General features: G+C 47.5%; 8 protein-coding genes across 8 annotated transcripts; 3 read left to right on the top strand and 5 right to left on the bottom strand.

The window, feature by feature from the left end:
- Positions 1 to 238: 238 nt before the first annotated feature.
- Positions 239 to 1,899, bottom strand: ASPSYDRAFT_37790 (SKI complex subunit WD repeat protein SKI8). Its single transcript, XM_040845570.1, has 6 exons — positions 1,630 to 1,899; positions 1,531 to 1,567; positions 1,064 to 1,476; positions 913 to 1,006; positions 648 to 834; positions 239 to 593 (listed from the first exon to the last, which is right to left on the bottom strand). The coding sequence occupies exons 1-6, from the start codon at positions 1,630 to 1,632 to the stop codon at positions 410 to 412; spliced, it is 918 nt and encodes a 305-aa protein (XP_040707069.1). The 5' UTR covers positions 1,633 to 1,899; the 3' UTR covers positions 239 to 409.
- Positions 1,900 to 2,721: 822 nt separating this feature from the next.
- On the top strand, positions 2,722 to 4,370 carry ASPSYDRAFT_139133 (RING finger and CHY zinc finger domain-containing protein; the record flags this gene model as incomplete). Its single annotated transcript, XM_040840918.1, has 3 exons — positions 2,722 to 3,339; positions 3,396 to 3,760; positions 3,812 to 4,370. The coding sequence occupies 3 exons, from the start codon at positions 2,722 to 2,724 to the stop codon at positions 4,368 to 4,370; spliced, it is 1,542 nt and encodes a 513-aa protein (XP_040707068.1).
- Positions 4,371 to 5,236: 866 nt separating this feature from the next.
- ASPSYDRAFT_190339 (uncharacterized protein) lies at positions 5,237 to 5,839 on the bottom strand (the record flags this gene model as incomplete). Its single annotated transcript, XM_040843633.1, has 2 exons — positions 5,412 to 5,839; positions 5,237 to 5,351 (listed from the first exon to the last, which is right to left on the bottom strand). Exons 1-2 carry the CDS (start codon positions 5,702 to 5,704, stop codon positions 5,237 to 5,239), a joined length of 408 nt encoding a protein of 135 aa, XP_040707067.1. The 5' UTR covers positions 5,705 to 5,839.
- A 481-nt stretch (positions 5,840 to 6,320) lies between these two features.
- Positions 6,321 to 9,626, top strand: ASPSYDRAFT_1153720 (DUF2293 domain-containing protein; the record flags this gene model as incomplete). Its single annotated transcript, XM_040839999.1, has 4 exons — positions 6,321 to 6,455; positions 6,508 to 6,627; positions 6,700 to 6,987; positions 7,048 to 9,626. The coding sequence occupies 4 exons, from the start codon at positions 6,321 to 6,323 to the stop codon at positions 9,367 to 9,369; spliced, it is 2,865 nt and encodes a 954-aa protein (XP_040707066.1). The 3' UTR covers positions 9,370 to 9,626.
- A 258-nt stretch (positions 9,627 to 9,884) lies between these two features.
- On the bottom strand, positions 9,885 to 10,253 carry ASPSYDRAFT_52972 (copper metallochaperone ATX1; the record flags this gene model as incomplete). Its single annotated transcript, XM_040848590.1, has 2 exons — positions 9,885 to 10,036; positions 10,160 to 10,253. The coding sequence occupies 2 exons, from the start codon at positions 10,251 to 10,253 to the stop codon at positions 9,885 to 9,887; spliced, it is 246 nt and encodes an 81-aa protein (XP_040707065.1).
- Positions 10,254 to 10,674: 421 nt separating this feature from the next.
- On the bottom strand, positions 10,675 to 13,805 carry ASPSYDRAFT_141722 (uncharacterized protein; the record flags this gene model as incomplete). The annotated part of the gene is made up of 4 exons (XM_040841176.1): positions 10,675 to 11,689; positions 11,750 to 12,401; positions 12,464 to 13,651; positions 13,703 to 13,805. The coding sequence occupies 4 exons, from the start codon at positions 13,803 to 13,805 to the stop codon at positions 10,675 to 10,677; spliced, it is 2,958 nt and encodes a 985-aa protein (XP_040707064.1).
- Positions 13,806 to 14,201: 396 nt separating this feature from the next.
- ASPSYDRAFT_83333 (kinetochore Spc25 family protein) lies at positions 14,202 to 15,055 on the top strand (the record flags this gene model as incomplete). The annotated part of the gene is made up of 2 exons (XM_040851212.1): positions 14,202 to 14,433; positions 14,511 to 15,055. The coding sequence occupies 2 exons, from the start codon at positions 14,202 to 14,204 to the stop codon at positions 15,053 to 15,055; spliced, it is 777 nt and encodes a 258-aa protein (XP_040707063.1).
- A 217-nt stretch (positions 15,056 to 15,272) lies between these two features.
- ASPSYDRAFT_37783 (mitochondrial 54S ribosomal protein bL32m) lies at positions 15,273 to 16,080 on the bottom strand. Its single transcript, XM_040845569.1, has 2 exons — positions 15,606 to 16,080; positions 15,273 to 15,535 (listed from the first exon to the last, which is right to left on the bottom strand). Exons 1-2 carry the CDS (start codon positions 15,946 to 15,948, stop codon positions 15,498 to 15,500), a joined length of 381 nt encoding a protein of 126 aa, XP_040707062.1. The 5' UTR covers positions 15,949 to 16,080; the 3' UTR covers positions 15,273 to 15,497.
- Positions 16,081 to 16,214: the final 134 nt, after the last annotated feature.

Below are 16,214 nucleotides of genomic sequence, written 5' to 3'. Positions count from 1 at the left end.
GCTCCGGACTAGTAAGTGAGCCGGAGTCAGCATGAAACCGTCCGAAGAAGGAAATCGAAGCTCCCGCATGCGGGTTGCTTATCTAAGCCTATATAAACACATGGTGACATTGGAAAATATTCTGTAGTTAGTTAGTTAAGACAACTTGATTATCGAAAACAGTTACGTGATATAATTCGCTGTCGGTGAATTAAACAATCATGAAGCTGCTGTTACAGGTTACAGTCTAGATTGAAAAGGGACAAGGCAAGCATGATCCAATTGAATCTTGGATATGATAAACTATGTAATTGCACCCTGCTTTTTAGCGTGCTTCAACAAGTGCGTTGAGTCTCCATACACTGACTGGATTACTCGTCATTAATGGCTACGGCTGAGTTTGCAAAGTATAGCTTGTCCTTTCAGCGCTTCAGCCGCCCGTAGCTTCCCTATAGAAGGATATGCTTCTATTGGCACCAGCTATGGCGAATCCCTCAGATTTCCCAACTTTTGGCAACCACGTTACACTCCATATGGCTCTTTCAGTCTCGGAATGGGTCGCAACACAATTTCTCGTATCGATCGACCAGACTTTGACTTTGCCATCAAAGGAACTTTTGGCACTTCCAGTTAATTCGTAGCTTTTAGTCAAGTGAGGAAGGACTCACCCGCTTAGGAGATACTCTCCCGTACTGCTCCAAGAGAGAGATAAGATCCACGCAGCATGACCTGTGAGGCTTGCCACCTGCTCACCAGAAGACGTTTCATATAGTACAATAACCTTAGAGTCACCTGCCGCAGCGAGAAACTTCCCACCAGGAGAAAATGCAACAGCCCGTATCGGCTGTACTAGGCCTGTGAGACGGTTAGCTGGAGCTAGGCTTCCGGCTTGGGCGGGAGACCGCGGGTTGGCAACATATATGCACCGCATACCTGATAGACTGAAGGGCATACGTCCCGTTTCTGTGCTGAAAATATAGACGCTGCCGTTTTCGTGGCCACTAGCTATGAATCGGCCGTCCGGTGACTATAAATGCCAAATAAGCATATAGACGTAGTAAGAGAAGCAGAAGAAAATGCTTACCAAGTCTATGCAAGTTCCAAAACTGCCCTTTGTTTCATGGTCTCGTATCTCCTCTTCGTTTGCATCCAAATCCCAAACTTTGATATGGCCACCCTGAGTGGTACCAGCTAGATATTGGCCATCAGAAGACAAAGCCACGGCCCAAAGATCCGCAAAGGTAGTCTCTTTCATTTTTGACCATGCTCCATCATGACATGCCCAGATTATCACCTCACCACCAAAGCCAATACTGACTGCCTTGGATCCTTTAGCATTCGTCACAACATGATGGCACCCGACTTTGTGGGCATCAAGTTTCTGTGCTAGAGGGAAGTCTGCATCATTCGTCGAGTGAACCTGAAGAGAATTGGACCCTGATGCCGACAAAATCTGCTTGTCGGTCACGGCCAGCGAAAATATATCAGTGGGGTGAGCTGTAGCGTTTTAGTAAAAGAGCTTTGGTGGGGTTATATAGCTCTTGAGCTTACTATTATCTGCAGAACCGTAGGAAAGGTATTGCTTCGACTAAGAAAAACCCTGAGTTAGAAGTAAACACAACACATTCCTAGCAGATGCACGAATCATACCATCCTTAGATAGGTGTTTCGTTGAGCCGTGCACCAAACCCCGGCTGTTGCTGATTGTTGGCGGTTGAAGTCCTGTTGTGGTGGGACAAGTTGCAGCCGAATGAGATCATCCGCAACGAACTATTAATTGGGTATGCGAGCTGTTAACAGCCTTCAATTAGAGCCAGCATTAATTCTAACCAGGTATTACTCTCTAAAATCAACTTGCAATGTAGGGAAATATCTTCATGTCAACATCGTACATGAAGCATAAAACAGCGACTGGTCAGGTGACTGGGGGTGAAGGCCTAGGCAAGTGAGGTAGTGCCGGGCTGTTCATTCACATGCCGAAGCGAAAAGGCAGTGGCAGTGGAACGAGATAACCTGATCCGATCGTTCCTGACGTTTCAGTCGAGCTTTAGCTCCCAACCATCTTGAATTCTTTTCACACTTTCGCCCACTTCAATTTTTGGCCTCGACATTCATGAACAGGAGTACCGCTTTCCTCAAAACACGTTATACAGAAGGCGTTCGATCCACCGCGGAGCAGCCGAACCTCAACCTGCTTCCGACGATGACTTTTCACATACGCATCCCGAGACTCGAGGAATAAGATATCCGTCAGGGAATAACTGCAGAGATGGTAACTCGGGTCTTATTATGTCAGGCCTAAACCGAAATGAGCGCTTGGGAGAGCACCTGGGCGGTAATGGATTCGCAGGAATTGAGAATGAATCCATTATTGCATCTTCGTCGCCCACAACTATTCGAGAGATCTCAGAGGATGAGATCAATAACGCCTATCGTGTAGGGCATATCGGGCATAGTGTCGGGGAATCTTTACAGAATGGTGGGAGCATTATGAACGCGAACTCCGGTGATCCTCTCGCTACGTCAAGACAAGCACACACTGGTTCTGTCATGGGACAAAATGCTCCTCAGACCAACCGAGAATTTCAAGAACATTCCAATACTGGATCAGGGACGGATGATATGGGTATACATCCCCTACTTCCCGAGGACGACGGAATGGGAGCTTTGCGGAGGCGGATTCACGCAATTCGAGATCTAGGGCGAACGAACACTGAGCAGGCCCGCATGATCCATGACCTAATGACAGAGAAATACAATTCATCCCAGGCTTTCTCGGGAAGCCATCTTTCGCCAATCTCCTCCCCCGCCCCCTCTTTCCGAACACCCGAACGATTGCATACACCAAACCGATGGAGCGGCCAGTCCTTTGGTCAACCTTCTGTCTCTTCAGCCTCTACAGCCACTTCCGAATTGCAGGACGTTTCTTATAATCTGACCGCTGAAGATTTAAAGCCGACTTTCCATCCTAGGTTTGAGACAGAATTACGTGTTGAGGACGCCGAGGGTGCGGATGCTGAAGAATTCGAAGGGCCTTTCCTGGGTTGTTCGCATTATAAAAGGAACGTCAAATTACAATGCTTTGATTGCAAGAAGTGGTATACTTGTCGTTTTTGCCACGATGAAGTTGAAACCCATCATCTTAATCGTCCGAAAACAGAGAACATGTTGTGCATGTTATGCAGTCATGCGCAACCAGCCGCCCAATATTGTCAACGGTGTGGGGAAACAGCCGCGCAGTACTACTGTGCCACATGTAAACTTTGGGACAATGATGCTAGTAAAAGCATCTATCATTGCAACGATTGTGGGATCTGTCGCATAGGAAAGGGTATAGGGAAGGACTTTTTTCACTGCAAGGTAAACACCGGCGGTAGTGGGAGGTAACATAAATTCGTTGGCTAACTATACCCCAGACTTGTAGTGTCTGTCTTCCTATTTCAATAGAGACAACACATAAGTGCATTGAACGTTCAACACAGTGTGACTGCCCGATATGCGGAGACTACATGTTTACCTCGCCTGAGACGGTTGTTTTCATGCGATGCGGCCACAGCATCCATCAAAGGTGCCTCTCAGAGTATTCAAAGTCATCGTACCGCTGCCCAATATGTAGCAAGACAATCACGAATATGGAAGCAACGTTCCGAAATTTGGACAGGACTATTCAAAGCCAACCAATGCCAGTTGATTTCAAGGACACTAAAGCCATTATAACCTGCAATGATTGTGGTACAAAGTCCGTCGTTAAATACCACTGGCTAGGCTTGCGGTGTGATATGTAAGTGTTATCGGCGCTTTGGCCAGGAAACGGGCTGATGAAACGATTCAGGTGCGAATCGTATAATACAACTCAACTAAGTGTCCTCCAAGGGGATACTCTAGGCTCGTCAGAACAAAATATTGAGGGTGAGGTTTTCGAGGCTTCAAGACCGAGGTCGTCTTCTCATGGCGCCGATGATTCGGCGCTACCTTATCTGACGCCATTGCAAATTGATCCCAGCTCGGCACCAGGAGCAAGTGCACATCCCCAATTCAGTTCATCCGGGCAGTTCCATTCATATAACCTTACCCGTGGCCGTGCAATCTCACCTGTAATCAGCAACTACTTCGGCATACCTCCTGACCGTCATTCACAGAGGTCCACATCCACATCATTCTTTGGAAGTCGGCTAAATCAGAATGATGAAAATGATGGTGACGGTGAGCTTAGCATTTGGGGTACTAGATTCAAGTATAGATATGGATTTCTCAGCAGGGTTGCGGACCCAGCGGACGATGACGAAGAGGTCGAAGAAGTTTCAGACTCCAGTGACTCCGATAATAAAAATGAGGGCGAAGATGAGGATGAGGATGAAGACGAGAGCATCGATATCTTCGGGCATCGATGATACATCTACATATGTAAATGGACCAAAGAAGGATGACGGCCCAGTTGGTTTCATGAATAACTGTGGTTAGGAAGCACTGGCGTTACCTGGAAGGCCCATCTAATTTTGGCTTCATACAGGGACGGCTGAATTGGCGTTTGGAGATTAGCAGATAAGTAGAGTTACTAACTTTTACTAATGGGCCAATTCATTGCGCATATGAAAAGTAGATCAAGCCCTCGGCATTTCATTTTCGGTTGCGAACTGTGTGCATGGTATTCAGCATACTACCACTTTCTACACCAACGGAAAAAAAAAATTAAAAATAAAAAGTTCAACTGGTATTTTTATACTATACATATATGTCTTTCTTTTTACCGATGATACACAACAAGGTCAAGCTAGGCACTGTTCAACATCAGGGTTACCTTACAACCCCATTTTGTTTATCAGCAAGAGGCATCAAATTGCAAATGCGGTTCCACTGTCCTGCGGCCTCATTGATACACTCTCTAATTGTATTGGTCACATACGGGTGCATCCCGCTCTAGAGGCTTGGTGTAGTAAGGCACGGACATTGGTGCTCGATATCATCTCGGTTAATCCAGGACATAAATGGACGACAAACGTTGCAGGCATGGTTCAACACCTGCAGTGAGTTCACTGACTACTGGCATATAACTTGACACCCATATGCAGCTAGAAGGCCTGAGAGACAAAAATAATTGTGTTTTAGGTCTCCAAAACCGTAATCCCGGGAGCCATACTCTCATTATTTCAAATGTATTTGGCTCGGGAGGCTCACGGTACGATCGCAGTGATTTGACATCAGATGCCTAGAAAGATTCGTTATATGCCTAAGACAGCAAATGACGGTGAACATCTCGTTATCTCAGACATGTTCCCAAGCTCTCATTCAGAAGCAGTAATGTTCGGTTCCATTGTTCACATGCATCTCTCTGCGTGGTTGGATCACTCTGGTTGATGCCTATTCCTCCCAAGCTTCAACCTAATTAGATTGGAACTGAAATATATCGCGCAGACGGTTGGGAGTAGCCTTACTTTCGCATATTTGACCTCACATTGGGCTGACCCCAATACTTGACCATGAGCAGATTCCTAACGATCTTATGTTCAATACCTGCAATGTTGGCCGCTTTGTGGAGAAAGTTCAAAGTATTGATGACGCGCCCGGGATCGAAATCTTGGGCTGGTAAAGAGCGAAACGAAGAACGCAAAGTCGCGATAAATACGTGGCGCGAGGGCGTTGAATAATTGACGGCTTTAAGGCCCTGCCGATAGAGTTGCCGATAGGCATGGATGATTGACTGCTGGTCCGCAGCTATGGTGTTCATGATGGGAAATTTGTGGATTCTAGTCCCAATCTGGGGCTCCTGGAAACTCCCTCCCAGACCACAGAGTAGTCATTTAACAGGGCATTTATCAGGATTATCAATATTCAGGAGCCGCCGCCCCAGGTTGAGGAAGCTAGGCGGAGTACCGGCCAGGATCGCACTAGCCTGATGAGGTACAGCCAGCATGAACCACGCGGGCCCACGTCAGGCTGAAATGGCCGTTTCGGTGCCCTTCCACCTCTCCCTCTTTTCTATCCCCAAGGTTGCCCATACCTTGTTGGTTTCCATGTTTGACCCGATCCTTGTTCTATAACTCATCCGGTCATTCCGCTTCATAAAATCGAAGCAATAGCAAACCATATTCCCGGCGTATTTCCGGTGTTGGTTGTTTTAAATGCCTTCTCTCACCCACATGCCGCCCTATATGAAGATGGCTCACTGAATGATTGATTTTACCAACTAGCCACTAAACTACTGATTCCCGGCGAACTAAATGCTGACAGGTTTGATTTCGCGCGGCACTCTACCTAGAATACCACAGTCGAGCATCCGGGCGACAAAATGAGGTGGAAAGCATGCCCGTTATAGTCAACTAAGATCATCGAATTTCAACAATATGACTCGGGTTTCTCAAAGGTCTGTCTCGGTCTTTACCGGACGGAGCCCAAATTGGGTTGCGAAACGAAAGGCGCGAAAACATAAAGTGATACTGGAATCAGTCACCCAGGAGAAGAAAAAGCTTCGAAGTGTGGTATGTCACCACGTCGCCGGGTTCCTCTCGGCAATTTTAACGACGATGGCAGATATCCTTCGAAGCTAAAGCGCCCCCGGGGTATACGTTCATATCCGCGGGCGATCCACATTTCACAACGACCTGCAAAGAGATTTGTCGAAGAGATGGGCTAAAGGTGTACGCAGTCTCTGTAAGATGAACCCTCACCAATTCTTCTTTCTGTCCAATAATCAACAACTTCTAATCATTTTGCTCTTGCTAGACAACTCCCCACACGCATACACACGGGCTTTCACAACATGTGCACCGCATTGGCTATCACTTCCCCAGTGCTGTTGTTGCAGATGTGTGTATGGATCGCGGTCTATATCTCACCGCAACTGGGAAGGCCGTGTCCTTTTACAACATAGGAAGTGAGGCTGGTCGTAGAAACACTGACTCAGCTTCTCAGATTACTATTAATACAGAAGCAAGGGATGTCCTCAAGGATCTCTTCCCAAATATTCCCGACAATGATCTCAATCAAATTATCAAAACGGCATTTCAAAAGGTGGTTCCTGCGGTAGGCGGATAGCTATGTCCCAAATCAATTGCTGACTGGTAAGTTCAGGGCCAACGGAAAGTGGGCACAGCAGTTGAGCTACCTCTCGCCCGACGAGCGCAATTAGCAGTTGTCGCACATATCCGACATATCTACACAAATTACGATCGCCTTCTCAAAGCAAACTCTTTCCATGAAGCAAGGGCTACTGTTGAACAGCCCACGCTCGCCAAGTTAGTGGAATGGAGAGGTGACGATGAAAATGGCAAAACGGTCCTTGAAGATGTGTTCCGCGAAGTCATTGTTATATCTGATGATGATGATAGTGACGTCGAAGGAGAGCCGCTTCCACTCCAAGGCCGAGATGCAAGCGTGGAAGTTATTTCCAGCAATGCTGTGGTTGAGGAGCTTCAGATGAGGCCTGTCAACCATGGGAATCCCGCTCCCTGGGAACCGCAAGTAGAACATTTAGACGACGAGATCGCTTCAGGCTTTCGTTTCATCCCAAAGCCCCCCAAGAAAACCAATATTGACCGTCGAGGATTCAGCAGGTATCAAGCTTGGGATCGTGCCCTCAATAGGTACAGGAACAGGATAAGTGGCACCAATCATCAGTTTCCTTCATATTCTGCAGGAGAACATTTGCCGGAAAACCGTGGACTTGGCAGGGAGCCTTCTTCGCACAGAACCAGTGACGCCGCACACTTATCTGTTGCCCGTTGTGCCTTTCCTAATCAAAGAACAGTTAAGAGTAACTTGAGCCGGCCCCGGATTAACCCTGTGGCAGCACATCGTGTAAGTGCCGCACCTTCGTTTTTCTCGAGGCATCCTCAGATAAACCCTCATCGAGGCAACCCAGGGGTGCTGACTTTGGATGAGTTTTACGAACTACATCATCTGGCCGAGCCGCCGAACAAGAGGAGGGGAGGTGCCATTGGCCCGCCCAACATGCCCAAGGCTTTTCCATTGGAGAGAGCCGATATATCTGAGCCAGAAACATACTCGCTCCAACATTCTGACGTGTCAAGCGGCCCTGTTTTCGTCAGTGGCCCAAGAGAAATCCGTGAGAGAATTGGAGACGATCCTAGACACCCTCCCTGGCCACCAGGACACTCACACAGCAGGAAAATGGACGAACAGGATCACGTGCTGCCTTCCATCGAGAGCCCCCTTCCTGTGGAGATCAAACGCCCAAATAGTGGCCATATAGAACACCTTACTAGAAGGATGTCTGGAGCGTTCAATTTCCGCTCAGTAACGCCTCACCGCCAAGTCCACCAAGGTTTTCCGAAGCATATCTTGCCTCAGGAATCTTTTCAAGCGCACGCCTCCAAAAGAAGGCGTGTAGCATATCATGAACCAATTCCAATGGAAAATCCGCCCGCTCCCAATGGCCCAATCACTTTAAGTACTCACTCTGGGGATCGAAATAGCACAGGCGAGCAGGTCTCTGTCCAAAATGGCCCCCAAACCCGTAGGAGATATGTCGTGCCAGTTGAGCCACCTTACATTGGAGAACATGCATTAGGCAATGCCGAGGATTCTTCCATTTCTACCGCTCGTTTTGATTGCGATCCCCAAATTCTTGCACCTTATGGGCCAACAAAAGGTTATGATGGCCAACCATTTTCTTACAATCATCATGTTGATTCCCAAAACGGATATCATATATCACCAGACCAATTTCTCACAGCGTTTGATACGAGGTATACCGTTACTTCTGGCAGTGGCCGTGACAGGATTATCCAGCCCCGTTGGCCGGATCAAACAGAGTCACATATATCTCGCAATACCCAGGAATCTAGTTGCAATGAAGGGAAGGCACCAGAGGTGACAGGGCGTCGGTTTGAATATACACGGGGAAACAAGGATCCTCCTCTCTACAAGCCCGCAGAGAAGCAGCGACTTTACGCCGATGGTTTTGTCCGCCCTATTGATAGTTGGGAACCCGGTATGTTGGAGTATCGACAGGCGCATCAACTTTCCTCCGGTCACATGGTGGAAAACCTACCACAAATGGCTAACCCAAAGCTCTGCGGTGCCCAAAAACGTCGTGTTACGTCGGACATTTTACCATCGGCGCCGACTCGCCCTCCAACCCATCTGGACCCTCTGGCAAAATCCCCTTTCCCTTCCCAACACTCCGCAGCGATTGGCGATCAAGTCTTAAGACACACCGACAAACTACTCAGAACGCCGCCCCGTCTATCAAGATGGAAAACACCCAAACTGAAATCCTCATGGTATGGCCACACAAGAGGACCCCATTTCCGTAGGAATCTGACTTGCCCCAACCCCTGTCCCCCTTTATCGCGTCCGGTTTGGCATTTTTTTACATATAAGGTTCGTCAGCAATCATCTAATACTATTCTCTTTCTTAGGAAGACTTGAGAATCTCGTCAACTTGCCCCACGTGGAGACGAGCAGCGCGGTCGTGCCTACCTTAGGGGAGCCGAGGATCAAAGATACCTACCCACTACCTGAGAGATGCACAGTCATGATTGTGGATCGGGATATGATTGACGAAGACATTTTCTTCACAATATGCATGCCCATTGGATGTTGTTAGTTTTTATGCTTGTTATGATACCCAGAATCGGATGAATGGCATTTCGGCGGTGCCTAGGTAGAGGAATAGAATGCAATAGTATATCCCATTTTGATACCGAGCAGGGTTGAGGCTACCGGAGTAACATGAAACGGGGGAACATGAAACGGGCTATGAATTATGCTACGCTTGACTTTGGGTCGTTGGGGGAGCAAAGATGCGTCCGCTGCTCGTTGGGTGCGGTCCTTTTTCTTGTCCAAGGTATGTACATATTGGCCGCTCAATAAATCGTTTATCCATTCCATGGTAATAGCTGTAAGCTTTCGTCGTGTGTGGGCCCAGAGTTCACAGGCACGCATCAAACTTCCCGAGCCTGCCCATCTGCTTCTCCGGTATTCACTGTCTTCCCTGTCTTCTTGATGGTCGCGAGAACCGTCTCATAAGGGACAGTGTTATCGGTTACAACACTCGCGGTCTGGGAATCAAGGCTCACGTCAAAGGATTTTACGCCTAATATACGCGTTGTGTCAGCATTTCGATCTCGGGCTGTTATTGTGGTAGCAGGGCAACAGGGCAACCCCTCTCATCGGGATTTGTTGAAAAGGAGGGGCAGAAGGGCAGAGGGGTAGTTACCGTCCAGCTTTTTGAGGACGCGCTCTACTGCACCGGAGCAGCCGCCGCAGCTCATGCTCACGTTGAATTTGTATTGATGCTCTTGATCGGCCATCGCTCTTATTTTCGTAATCGAGTTATTGTAAGTGTGGTGAGGTTTGTTGATGAATGTTACGGGCAGACAATGCAGAAGTGGGGTGTGGAGGCGGATCCCGTCAATGACCGCTTGACAATCAGCCAAAACCTGCAAGCTTTTAAACAGATCGGTATTATTCTTGGAGGAATTTTGGAGGTGTTTTCGTTTCCAAAAAGAGAGAACGGCCGGCATTTGTAGTCCTCGGTGCTCCGTTACTTTCGAGAAAGACGCACAAATGGCTCATAGACACTGGTTATCACCTCATCAGATCTTTCAAGGTTAAATTATTATTAATTCACGGGCTACGTCCAATCCACTCGAGCGTACTCCGTTCATCGCATTACAATAAGATAAGACTACCAAAGCACAATATTCAAAGTTTGGACTCTGGCCCGGTCTCCTAGAACCCAGCGGCTCTTTTTTTCTTCCTTGCCTTGATGTTGCTTTTCTTGCTTGCTTCGCGACCCCCGAATGCCCCTGGCTCAACTTGAGTCATTGAAAAATCGTCGGTGATCTGGCTGCTTTGTAGACGGATCGCTGAAGGCTGAGTGTGGTCAGGCTGGCTACCCCAGCCCCTTTTAGCAACAGGAACCGTGGAAGAGACGGCAGGGGGCGCGACTGAATCAAGGCTCATACTTTTCAAAGTCTGCGGTACCTTCTTCCGTGATTTACGTCCTGAAGCCCCAGTGGCTGATTGTGATTCTTGCAATGTCAGAAAATATGACGCTGGGTCGGTTCCCGGTTTCCAGCAGTCAAGAATGCGTTCCACATCTGGAGAAATTGGGACTGTCCTGTTCAAAGTCGTGTACGATGACAGTGCCTTGAAGGTAGGCCATTCATCCGCCTTGCGTTCGGGAAATATAAAGGCTCCTTGTGATGAACTTTCTCGCATAGTCGTAGTCGTAGTCGCAGTCGGAGTCTTTGCTTGCGATCGAAAGCTCTGGCCAACAGACTTCGTTAGTGGACCAGATGAGCCCTGCTCGCCGGTAGGCTCTAATGAGTTGACCGCACCATAGGTCAAATCGGTGGAAGGGATCTCGACATTGCTCGTCGTTGGTTCAACTGTCGTCAATTTTTGCGGTAATAAAATTTGTGACAGCACAATATCAGCGACAAATTGTCGAATCACTTTTTCTGTCGTGACCCTGGTCCTTCCGGGTATGTCAGAGGGCAAATGGATGAGCCAATCATTAACTAGCTGATCATATATAGCAACCAGATCCAGCTTCGGGCCCGCTGCTAGCGTAACTTGCGGCCCTGGTCTCGAACTACAATGGTTATTCGGTTGAACAAGCAGGTGGCTCATTTCTCCAATAGCTGAATGCTTTGGGATAAACCGGGAAATAAAGGCGTTTAGGTCTTGAGCGTTTTGGTCAATATCGTCTATCACGAGCGACCATCGAAGAATCTCAAGCCTAATTAGATATTTCTCGGTCAGCACATTAGTACTAGCTCCAGAGCTCGAGATGACCTACGCAGTCCGACTAGTTGAAGAAACATGATCAGTGGCATTATTCACCAGTTCCTGAAGACCCGCCTCAATCGTCATTTCGCCGTTCTGTGATAACAAATTCAACGGCCCAGTCGCAGTTGCGTATATACGTGTGTAGTCGAATGTAAATCGAGGCTCTGCTAAGGGAGCTATACTCTCAGTCACATTACCTGATATTGGCACAATAGCAGGCGCAGATTCGTCCCAATCATCAACTACAAAATCACTTCTAGAGTTAGGTATTTTCTTCCGTAGCCCAGCGACCCTTAGCTGTCTGGCGCGCAGAAAATCTTGACCGCTTGGTCGCTCATCATCAAAATCACCAATTGAGGATTTTGAGTATAATGATTCTTCCACATGAAGATTGGAGGTCACTGCAAAGGCCTTGATAAATCTCAATTCACGATCAAGATATCGCTCGCTGGTAGTCGTTGGCGCGGTCTTTTTGAAAGCAAGCGTAGAAAAGGGCGCGCCAATAGAGGGCGGGGCAGGATTGTCTGCATTATCGGAAGTTGGCGGCACATACAGAATGAAAGGGTCCGGAACGGATGCCGGATCACCAACGATCTCAGGCTCAGAGCAATAAAATGCTAGCACAAAGTGGTTGAGGCGAGAAAACAAAACTAGATAAAAATCTTCCACCGCACATATCAGTATTGCACAGCCGGAAAATCTCATGTATTCTGTAGATGCTTACCATTGTCCATCGCTAGAGGAGACAACTGCAGTGTTATATCGCCTGAATCGCGAAAATGACGCCAGGAGAGCCAGGGGAATACTGAAGGCCTCATACCCTCATGGGCTGATACCGAATTCAGTGTTATATCAAACCAAATAAGCCGGTATGTTGTGAGAATGAACACATGCGACGAGTGGCTAGTGCTCCTCTTGACGTCCAGAACCCACTCAGACTTGCTTTTGAAACCAAGCTCAATCGAATAAGAAAGCACTCGATCGCCATTCATTCGGTAGAGCATGGCACACCTTCGATCACAAACAACGACGTGATCTTTGTTGATAACCCATTCGATAGCTAACCATCCGTCATGGCGGCCACTGGTACCTGAGTTCTGACCCTCCTCGTTGCCAACCCAAGGAAGCGTGCCTGATGTTATACATGCAGCTTTCCAGTTATCTTTGTTGCGCCTGTTCTGACTACGTATTTCCCAAACACTCCAATTTCCATCATTGTCAACAATTGCAAGCTCATTTTGATCCCAAGGGTTGAATTCCACGTCTGCGTGGGCAAAACCCCCTGTATGCGAGGTTGATATCTCCATCAGGAAATTTGGATCAAGGCGAGAAGTCTGATACTTAGACACCATAGCACCATTACCCCTATTGGTAGAAACTGAGGTAGGGGCTCTGCGATAAAGTGGCCTAAACACAACCGTGGATGAGAAACGGACCGCCAGAAACGTAGCCCTATCCTCTATGGCTTGTGAAAAGCAAATTTGTCGGACAGGGACCCCATCTGATAGCCAGTCAGTACCATCGCCATCTCCAATCGTTGGGACTCGCAATTGAGTACTTGTGGGTTGCTCTAAGTCCACTGTATCGTCAGTTATTGTCCGGAAAGAAATTGCGTTGCCACATTCTCCGGATGCAAATGCGACGATAGAAACCGCTCGACGTCCAGAAGTGTCAATATCCAAGTCCATTGCGTGCCCAAAGTCAAGGAGTGTGGAGACCAGAGGGTTGCATGTTTCGCTCACTGCCGTTACAGTATGTGATAGTATTTCATTGCGAGGGAAGCAGTGTCCTCCAATAAGTTCAGGGAATGCCCGAGACAGCGTTGATGGTTTTAGTGTTGATGGGCGTTCGATCAGAGTAGATGGCGACCGCACAACGGTCCTCGTCACCCCCGTGTACGATATGCGCTGTTCTTCTCAAACTGTTAGAGTTGTAAATGGCGGGGCTAGCTCGGGCTACTTACGAGGAACTATACTGCGCAAAAACGCCCATGATTGAGTCTCCGGGTGGTAAATGGCTTTTCCCACGTGCCCATAATGAAGAAGCTTCGTCGAATAATCATCCATTTGGTCTATGCTTGGTTCTGACGATACATAAAAGTCCCAGCGCAGTAAGCATATCGAGCAATGATAGTCTCCTGATTGGGTTTTGTCAATTCAAATGTGTGCAATAGGGTATCCTCTTCGCGCGGACGGTACACACATCTGCTTGCGGCAGATGTTTTAATGAATTCATATGGCTGAAGTGTTAAGAAAATTGGTTGGATAAAATGAAACGGTCGCCCATGACTTTTCTGCGATAGGTGGAGAGTGCCAAGCTTTGGTTGCGCCCGCAACATCAACACCAGAAACAAACCACCATCCACTGCTTCTTCTTGTCCGTTTGATAATGCGACCAATCTACACAACGATTCATGTCGCACTTGCTATTTTGGAACATCCCAGCAAATGTCACATCTCAACATGTCCTCCTCCTTTGATCCTTCGCTCTCGACAAGTGGTATGCGGCCGCCTCTGGCCTCCGCGACAGCACCTTCAATGGCGGACTCGCTTCCCAGCATCAATTTTGGGTTCGAAGATCTGCGCAGCCGCATGGCCCAGTTCACCGCTCAGTTTGATGCGTTTATTGAACGTGGCAGGAAGCAGGTACTGGAAGAAAGGAATCAGTTCAAGAGCGGTTTAGCTGAATTACGAGGTGAGAGTCCTCATACAGCAGACAATGACAGCAAAGGCGCAAGCGAATGCCGACATTTCTAACATCCTGATGAACAGAGGATGAACGTATGAGACAACGAGATATTGAAATTCTCAATCTCAAGTCACAAACCCACGAACAGACCCTTCAGAAAGAGGCCGCTGAAGCCGCTGAGATGCATGCTGCTGTTTCATCTGTGACATTAGAACGTGACTCGCGTCTTGCAAAGCGTGATCGGCTCAAGCAACAAATTGAAGAAACACAAAAGGCCATCAACCAAAAACTGGAAGCACAAAAAAGCCACTCTCGCTACCTTGATGCTCAAGCACGCTTAAACGTCCCGGAGCTTGAATTCTGGCAGGACTATCTATGCTTACGGATTGAAGGCGCGGGAAGGGAAGACCGGTTGAAATTCGTTTACAGCCATCTGTTGGAGAAGGATTGGGAAGCTGAAGCATGGTTTGAACTTGGCACCTCGAACCGTGACTATGAAATATTTCATTCACGACCCAAACTGGACAGGCATTCTCTGGACCAGGAGCTAGACATGCTGAATGAGGATCGCGATTTTGGCGCTTTTCTGAAAAGGATGCGCAAGCTGTTCGTCGAGGTTTTGAAATAGGATCTAGCCTGTGTTGTCATGAGTTTAACGCATCCATTAGTTTTGAATCGCTATAACCTTATGGGTGTCTAAATTTTGGCGATTTGAATTGCACCCAGTTCGTACACTATATAAATAAAGCACTACAAACAATTGGCTAGGCACAGAGATTCAACTTGAACTATTTCTGCTAATCTCGCTATTTAGTGAAAATGGTAGATGAAGTATTAAGTAATTCTTCCGCAACAGCAATTCGAGTGGCTAAGTCAACTTATTTCTGACCTTTCAGTATTTTTTTGTTTTGTATAAGATATAGTACAAATAATTCATATTGCTAAACCTAACGCCGAAAAGCCATGCAGTGCACATACATGATAACTATACAAATACATCTTAGTCATGTATTCAACATCGGCATCCTATGAGTTCTCATCATCCCATCCTCTTGATCAGCAGGCACAAGTCACGACAACTGAGCCTTTCCCCATTGTTTTTTAATATCTGCAGTAGAAAACCTGTTAGAACATTCCGCGTTTAAAATATAAAATCAAATAGAACAGGGTTTCCATACTTTCAACACAATGTTGGCATAGCACATGAGAGCGTTTTATTTGACCGCAAGCAGGACAGGTGTTAAGGTTCCTGACGTCCTTCAAGGCCTTGCCAGCCATCTGCCTATGTCTTTTCTTCATGTGTGACGTCTTTTTCTTTGGAACGGCTCGAAGAACGGACTCCCATAAGTCGGATAAAAGCCCAGGAACATTCAGAGCAAAAGCAACCGGCCGGTGAAAAGCGGAAAGGAAGACATGGTGTTGTGACGGAAGGCTGATGGTAAAACGCAGAGATTTTGACGGTACGACAAGTCGGGGGAATATTTGAAGGAGCGGGTTGCGGGAAAGCGGTCGCAAAGCCATTGTGCCAGGCTTGGTTTCGCGCTTCGACGTCAATATGGTGATATATAGCGTTCAATACAATAGACTAGGTGTTAAAAAAGACGGAATAGTGAGCGATTGAGCGTGCATCAAACTGGAAATTGAAGCTTTTCCCGAAGTCCGGCCTGCGGTTTGCGAGGTTTGGATCTGGAGAGACGCTAGGCCTAACTGGGACTAGAACCCCCCTGAGTCGCGACAACAATTAAAGGGGTCTATCACGACTGCTCCCTCCCTCTCAATCGATACCA

The sequence above is a fragment of the Aspergillus sydowii genome (assembly GCF_001890705.1).
Source record: "Aspergillus sydowii CBS 593.65 unplaced genomic scaffold ASPSYscaffold_1, whole genome shotgun sequence".
In the NCBI taxonomy this organism is placed as follows: domain Eukaryota; kingdom Fungi; phylum Ascomycota; class Eurotiomycetes; order Eurotiales; family Aspergillaceae; genus Aspergillus; species Aspergillus sydowii.
Note: the sequence above shows the minus strand (reverse complement) of the source record. Positions and strands in the feature narration are given on the sequence as shown.

Coding starts and splice junctions, on each gene's coding strand:
- ASPSYDRAFT_37783 (XM_040845569.1), bottom strand. CDS start 15,948: ATGGCTTTGCGACCGCTTTCCCGCAACCCGCTCCTTCAAATATTCCCC. Junction 15,536..15,605: donor ATGCCAACATTGTGTTGAAA/GTATGGAAACCC, acceptor TTTCTACTGCAG/ATATTAAAAAACAATGGGGA.
- ASPSYDRAFT_37790 (XM_040845570.1), bottom strand. Junction 1,477..1,530: donor CTACGGTTCTGCAGATAATA/GTAAGCTCAAGA, acceptor AAAACGCTACAG/CTCACCCCACTGATATATTT. Junction 835..912: donor TATGCCCTTCAGTCTATCAG/GTATGCGGTGCA, acceptor ACCGTCTCACAG/GCCTAGTACAGCCGATACGG.